The sequence below is a fragment of the Lichenostomus cassidix genome, chromosome 12 (genome assembly GCF_008360975.1).
Source record: "Lichenostomus cassidix isolate B80296 chromosome 12, HeHo_3.0, whole genome shotgun sequence".
Lineage (NCBI taxonomy): Eukaryota > Metazoa > Chordata > Aves > Passeriformes > Meliphagidae > Lichenostomus > Lichenostomus cassidix.
The window spans coordinates 16663086-16669894 of record NC_139493.1 but is presented as its reverse complement, the minus strand read 5'-3'; the positions used below and the strand labels follow the sequence as shown (position 1 = coordinate 16669894).

Genomic DNA, 6809 nt, shown 5'->3' with positions numbered 1-6809 from the left:
GCCAGCACTGGGAGGCAGTGCACAGCAGGTCTTGCAGCGGCATCTGGCCCGGCTGTGGGGACTCTGGGCCCGACGTTGAAGCAGGGAGTGGTCTTGGATCCACACGGGCTCAGGAGTGCTGGAGCGTTTGACACTTTCTCGATCTGGGGAGACACAAGAGGACTCTCATGGTACCTGGCTGGTGGTGGCTGGGGCTGCTGGAGCTGGGTGCCAGCAAGCTGTGGGAAGGGTCCAGCACTGCCTGGATCCCAGACCGCTCCCGCTTGCAACATCGGGCCCACAATCCCCACCGCCAGCCTGGACACCGCGGCAGGACCTGCAGCGCACCGTCCCCCAGTGCTGGCCCTGATCCCACTCCACCGGCACAATAAATGCACCGGGAGGCTCCACGCTCATGTGTCAGCTTCATCCTTCTCCTCTTCTCCCTCCAGGGGTAGCGTTCGGGGTCTGGGCCAGAGGGTTGTTGTCTCCCCGGGGGTCGGCAGCACCTGCCCGGCCTCCCTCTTGCGGGCTGGCCTTGGCCGATTGCCCAGTTCCATGGCCGAGAGCTTCGCTTCTCGCCGGCCCCGGCCCCTGCTCGGTTTCTTCCAGAGAAGTTCACACAAGCACCAGCAGTGTCCCTGCCCCTTGCCCTTCCCCGGGCAGGACGCCCCGGCCCGGCCCTGCCTGAGCGCGGAGAGGGTCCCGCCCGTCTCCCGGCAACGCGTCCCGCCCGCCCGCCATGGCCCTCGCGGGTCGCCGTAGCGGCGGCGGCGGCGGCGGCGCGGCCGGGCCGGCGGTGAGTGCGGCGGCCGCGGGGCCCGGTCCCGGCAGCGCGGGGGCTCCCCCGGGGGCCGCGGGGGGGAGCGCGGGGCACGGCCGGCTCGGGGAGTGTCGTCTGGCTGTGCGGGAGGTGCCCGATCGGGGGGTGGCCGCCGCGCCTCGCGGGCTGTGGGCAGGTGTAGGGGGATCTCAGGTTTGGGGTGTTTGTGAACACGGAGGGTCCTTCCGGGTTTGGGGTTGTCTGTGGCTGCAGGGAGTGCCGCCCGGTTTAGGGGGTGTCTCTGGGTTCTGGGGTGCCGCTGGGCTCGGGGCGTGCTGCCTGCCTGGGCTGCGGGGTGAGCCCGGCTTTGGGGCCGGTTCCTGGGTGTGAGCACGGCAGTGCTGCTCGGTTGTTGTGGGTTGGGGGTGCCGGAAGGCTGGGGTGCCACTAAGACCCACGCCTGGGATGAGTGCAGGGCGGTTTTGTGATCCGTGCGGGGCTGTGCTGTTCCCCTTTGCCTGCTGCGAGTCTCAGGGTTTGGCCGGCAGCTGCCAGACAAAGTTGTGTTGGCCGGCCTGGCTTCTCGGCCTCCTTGCCTGCCTCCAGTCGCCTCTACCTAAGATCTGTCTTCCCCTGTGTTGTGTGTTCTGCCCTGCTGCTGGAAGCTGCTTGCTTTTGGCCAGAGAAGGGAGTTCAGCCTGGGGCCAGGCTCTTTGCAGGACATCTTTGCTTCTGTGAATTGCACGTGGGGCAGATGTATATCCCCCTGCTCTGCCCTTTCTTCAACCTGTTGAAAGCAGCATCTGCTCCAACTCAACAACCACCCTGGCACTGCAGCAGTGCATCTAATGTGGTGCCAGTGTCGCCGTGCTGTGTGCTCTGCTTTGGGCATTCAGGCTGTTTCAGCAGTGCTGGTCACCAGGCTGGCTGCCCTTCTGAAGAGCTGTGGGCAGTCCTGACTGCTCTCGGGTGTTTTTGACATGTCCTGACAGAGGTGAAATCATGTCATGTTTCGAGTGCTTTGTACACATTGTGCTGTCTGCTCTGCTTTGGTAGTAAACAATGTGTTTCTGTTTATTGTTTTATCTCTTGTTTCGGGTTCCTGACGCAGGTAATTCAGGGCCTTTGATCCAGGCTGGTTTTTGCTTTGTTCCCACTATTTTGCTGAGCAGTGCTGCAGGAGGGAGGCCGGACAGTGCTGCTCCACTGCTGGCTGCTGGGGTGGTCCTGAGGGAAGGGGCCTTAGGAACCCCTTTCCCAAGTCTAGCTGAAGCTCAGGTGATCAGGCTTGTTGTAGCACTTGTATCACTTGGCACTCCTTTTCTGGAGTCATAACTTTTCTTGGGTTCACGTTAGTTTGTGCTCTGTATGAGATTATCAACAAGTGTTTAATTCCTGCAGCCCTTGCTCCTGTTGCATCTTCCTGTTGCTCTGTTTGTCACAAACTGCCTTGACAGATGAATACCCAGGGAGAGTCTTCCAGTGATGGTTGGCTACTGGGCCAGCTGGAAACAGGAGAGGGGTATAACCTAACATCTGGAAGCTCGATGGAACTAGCCATTTGAATGTATTCTTTTTGTCCTGGCACGTCAGCTCTGATAGCATTCTAGTCAGGAAGGCTCCTGAATCTGTCGTCTCATGGTAGATTTTCACTTGTAAACACTATTGCATACTATTACCTGTGTCGGCTTTTGTCCCCGTGACTTCGATAGCTGGGTCTTTCGCTTTGTAGTCAGTGGTATTCTATTGTAGTCCAGTCCATATGCATTTGTCTCATTCCCTCTTCCTTTCTCTTTGTTTTGGATAGTGGAATAATCTAAACACCTGTTAAAGAGAACATTAACCAGGCACATATTGCTGTCGAAAAGAATACAGAGTGGAAGAGAAAGGCAGAAGTGTTTTGTCAGGACATGAGCAGCAGTGTGACATGGTTCAGTTTCAGTGGTGTTTGGCAGTGGTGGTGGCTGTAGCCCTGTGCTGGCTCGGTGCTTCTGGCCCAAGCCGGGTGTGAAGATTGTCTGTGTTTCTGGCTGGGTTGTGGGCATGCCTTTGTTTGGACTGGGGTTTGTGTGGCTGTCTGGAGTGTGGCTTAATGGTTTGTCTGCTTTGGGAAGGTTTTGAGCTGTTGGACAGGTGGGACTGAGTGCAGGGTTGGCAGTTAGTTGTGTAATGTCACTAGGATATGCAAGGACTCTGGCTATTTTTTGGCTTATCCCTGTTGTTTAATTCAGGTAAACCAACCTCCAAAAAAGGGAAAAGTCTAAAGGCAGCATCCTTCCCAGGTTTTGTTCTAAGCATCTGCCTGTCTTATGTCCGCTCTGGAAGTGGTGCCTGTGAAGAATGACGTCGAGAGGTGCTGGGACTGCTTTCTCAAGGAAGAATTACAGGCTGAGCACTGAGCCAGAGAAGTCCAAGGTCACAGGTAAGTGTCTGTACATGCCATGTGAAATCAGGAGCACTGTGGATCCAGGGAGCATCCCTTGCCTTGCTTGAGATCGGCTGCCTTCCAGTTGCAGTTAACCTTGCTAGTGTGTGGTGTGGGGGGCTGAAACTGAATAAATCCTCAAAGTGAGATGAGATTTTTGTCGCTGTTGAGCAGCTAGCAGAGTAATGAATGCATCGGTTCTCAGTGGCAAGAAGGAATGACCTTTATTGTTTTGATTTTATCACATTTATAGAGTTCTCAAAAGTCACCCAGATTGGTCAGTCAGAAGCCTTCCCCCAGGCCTGATTGGCCAGGCCTGCACTGCCCAAGTTCTGGGACACTGTTCCAAAACATCTAAACTCTATCTTTATTTACAAAACACAAAAAAAACTTCCCATGGGAAAAACTGTGCTAGCCACAAGATTTTGGAACGGACATTCCTTCGGTACTAAGGACTCCAGAAGTTCGTGTCACAGAGCGTTTCTTTCAGCACACAGCCCTGTCTCATAAGGCTGGAGACTATTGTGTTGCCTGCCTGCCATGTGATTTGAGACTCATCTGATTGAGGGAGTTCCCCTTCCAGGATGAGCAGCTTGTCAGATTCTCAAATTAATCCTTTTCTGGGAAATTCTGGTGTCTGCCAGGCAGTCTGTTTTTTTTCTTGGAGTCATCAATCCAGCACAAGTGTGCTTATGAGACCACAAATCTGGCATTTGAGGGCACTGTTGCACTCAGAAACAAGGAATGCTGCATCAGTGTGACACTAGGGGCTGTTCAGTGAAGGTGAGGCACACATCATTAAAGACGGTTCAGGGTTACACGAGGTGAACTGCACCTGCAGCCTTTCCATCTCAGCATCTTTTAGTGCGGTTAAGAGACATCCTGAATATGAATAGAACACCAGGAATTGCAGCAGTGCTAAGATTTTTTTTAAAAATAAAATTGAATTCCTACTTCCAGCTTTTGGAGTTACTTTATCAGGAAGTAGTACAGCAGGATTCCTGAGGGTGTACTTCCACCTGTGTAGAGCAATTTATAGGCTCCCAGTTGCTATGGCAGAGCAGCTCAAATTGGAAAGAGCCTTTGTTGAGGAGATGCACGTTGGACTCTGGTTCTGCTAGTGAGGATAGTAAGGTGATGAATGACTGCTTGAGGCTGCATTTTCCACTGTGTTGATCAGCAAACCTGAACTTAATTTTCCCATAGTTACCAGTTTCTTGCTTGTACATGAAATTAATGTTTGAGTTTACCCCAGACTCTCTAAGCTTATTTCCTTTCTGTTTTTCCCAAGGGATTGTGAACAGCAGGCTGCTGAATGATTATCTGCATCGAGTCTTTACCAGTGCTGATGGGAACCAGCCTGCAGCTGCTTACAGGTATCAGACTTCTCACTGCCCAGGTGAAAAGCGATGCTACCTCCAGATAAACGGCACTGTGTGAAAGGAAAGATCTTTTAGTGCCACACAGTGATCTTTGTTAAAAGCACAGCAGCTCCATGTTACAGGAGCAACTCTGAGGTCTGCTCTTTTAATGCCTTTTTCAAACTTGGGGCTTGCTAGGAAGGATTCTTTTTATTTCATGAAAAATCCCATGTACAACATCACTAGACAATATTTTTAAATTAAGTAGGCATTTGCTTGATTGTACCTGTTCCCCCTTTGCTTGTAACAAAGTGCAAAATGCACAGGTTTCAGGTGCAGAAATTAAAAATACATTGTTAGTGCCCTGTAAACTAAAGGCAAGGCTGTTACTAATCCATGCAATACCACACATTTTTCAGGCTGTGGGACTGCTGGTACTTTTATTAGGAGTCACCAAAGGAAAAGAAACACAAAATTCTTGTTTGGTGACTGTGTTTTACCTATTTATTTTCAGTTCTCCTTCACCTTGTATCCCAGAAACTTGTAGCATTGGATGAGAAGAATTCCTCTTGCATCTCTTTTGCCAGAGGCAAGTCAGGCAGGTTCAGGGCAGGTAGGAGTGTGGCAGAGCAGGGCAGGCCTGTGGCTCCTGGTGGTTGGCAGTGCTGCAGCGTGGCTGGGGTCACATTCCACGGGCTATACTTAGGCCTGCCAGCTCCAGCGTGAGCTCAGAGCTGCTATAAATAGTTCTTGGCCCTCTGGCTCTTGGTGAGCTGGGATGATGGTGCGGGGGAGGCAAAGTGGGTCATGTTACTTTACCACAAGCTCTCCTGCCAGCAAGCCTTGGAACAGTCCATCTGCCTGAGCATTTTGGTTTTCAATATTTCTGATTTCTTTGTCTGGTGATTAATGACTTGAATGCACAGAACTGATAGTTTGTTGGACTGGCCCCTCTGTCTTTTTTCCTGCCTTCTACCCTTTTTCCCTGGACGTGGCTACTTGGTAGAAAGCCCAGTAGCTGTCAAAGAACTGAGGGAGGGCAGTAAGTTCTCTAGAACACTGGCCCAAAGGAGTGCTTGAGGGGCTCTTCTGTATGGAAACAAAATGGTTTTAGCTGTTGTCACAGAGAGGATGCTGGACTAGCCTGGCCTTTGTCTGAACTGCTACACCTGCTGCTGTGGTCCTCACTCTTCTTTTGTATTGCAAAATACTTCAGGGAAAAAAACGAATCCTGACTTACGCCATGTTTGTCTGATGCTGACTGCAGCAAAGTCGTGGTCCATAGTTGTTGATAGTACAGCTGGTTTCTTGCTGCCTAGTACCACAGTTTTCTTACTGCCACTAATCACTCTTGAGCACAGTGAAGAGTGTAAGATTCTTTGTTAACTACTTGGCTTGTTCTTGCTGTGTTTTGATCCTTCATTCATTGTCCCAGCAAGATGGGCAACAAATTCCTTAGATTCATGACATGAAACAGATTGACAGAACTTCACAGATCATGTCTCAGTGCAGGACACGTGTCTTGGCTTCAACTCTTAAAAATTTGGAGACAGTGTTTTGAAGAGCTCCTGTGTGTTTATTCCCTAGGAAGCATCTGACGTTCCAGAACCTGCAGGAGCACCTTGAGCGCTTGCTGGCAGAGGAGAATGGCTCTGAAGAAAGTAGAGGTAGGAGATATTGAGGGCCTGTTCAATTTGTGCTTCTTGCTTGTGTTGCTTAATTGGGAAGGACACGTTACATCATTAAAGGCATTTCCCCGAGTGAGCGCTGCTCTGCCTCCCTGTGCTCTAATTTATTGTACCTTTAAGTCCTGCCTGTGAGGGGTTCATCAGCCAGCCCTGCAGCTGGTCTGTTTGCAGATGGAGGCATATTTCCGGGCTAAAATGTCTGGAAAAGCAGTTTGGGGGCAAATGTTGGCGGTATTTTACTGATAATGATATGCAGAGACATTGCTTTGACCAGGAGTGTGTAGTGCTATCCTCAGTGGGAGGTGCAGAGGCTTGTTGACAATTTTTACATGCTGGTTTCCACTGCAGGTATTCTCTTTGAGTCTCAGGCTGTTCCCTGTGTTCTTACTAGCATCATTTCTCTGAATGAATCAGGATGTGGCAAGATACAACCTTGCTCCCCTCCTAGAAAGGCAAATTTTTCTTGCTGGCTGCGAGCAAAGTCTGACATGTTGGCCAAACATTTGGCACAGAGTTTAGCCTTTGAATTTTGTCAAAGTAAAGTTTTCAGGTGATGTGGAAGACTTAATGTGTCCCAAATACTGCGTAGTTGA

The 6809-nt window shown here is 50.9% G+C and overlaps 1 protein-coding gene across 2 annotated transcripts in view; it reads left to right on the top strand.

The window, feature by feature from the left end:
* Positions 1–621: 621 nt before the first annotated feature.
* The window catches only part of RNF123 (ring finger protein 123), a 47947-nt gene continuing 41759 nt past the window's right edge, over positions 622–6809 (top strand). Inside the window, exons 1-4 of one of the 2 annotated variants that reach the window (XM_085072996.1) lie at positions 622–778; positions 2974–3164; positions 4459–4543; positions 6116–6195. In XM_085072996.1, the coding sequence (XP_084929122.1) occupies positions 3083–3164; positions 4459–4543; positions 6116–6195 (247 nt within the window). In that variant the 5' untranslated portion in view covers positions 622–778; positions 2974–3082. Of the gene's footprint in view, positions 893–2973; positions 3165–4458; positions 4544–6115; positions 6196–6809 lie in introns of both variants that reach the window. The other variant, XM_085072997.1, reaches the window with a different exon arrangement.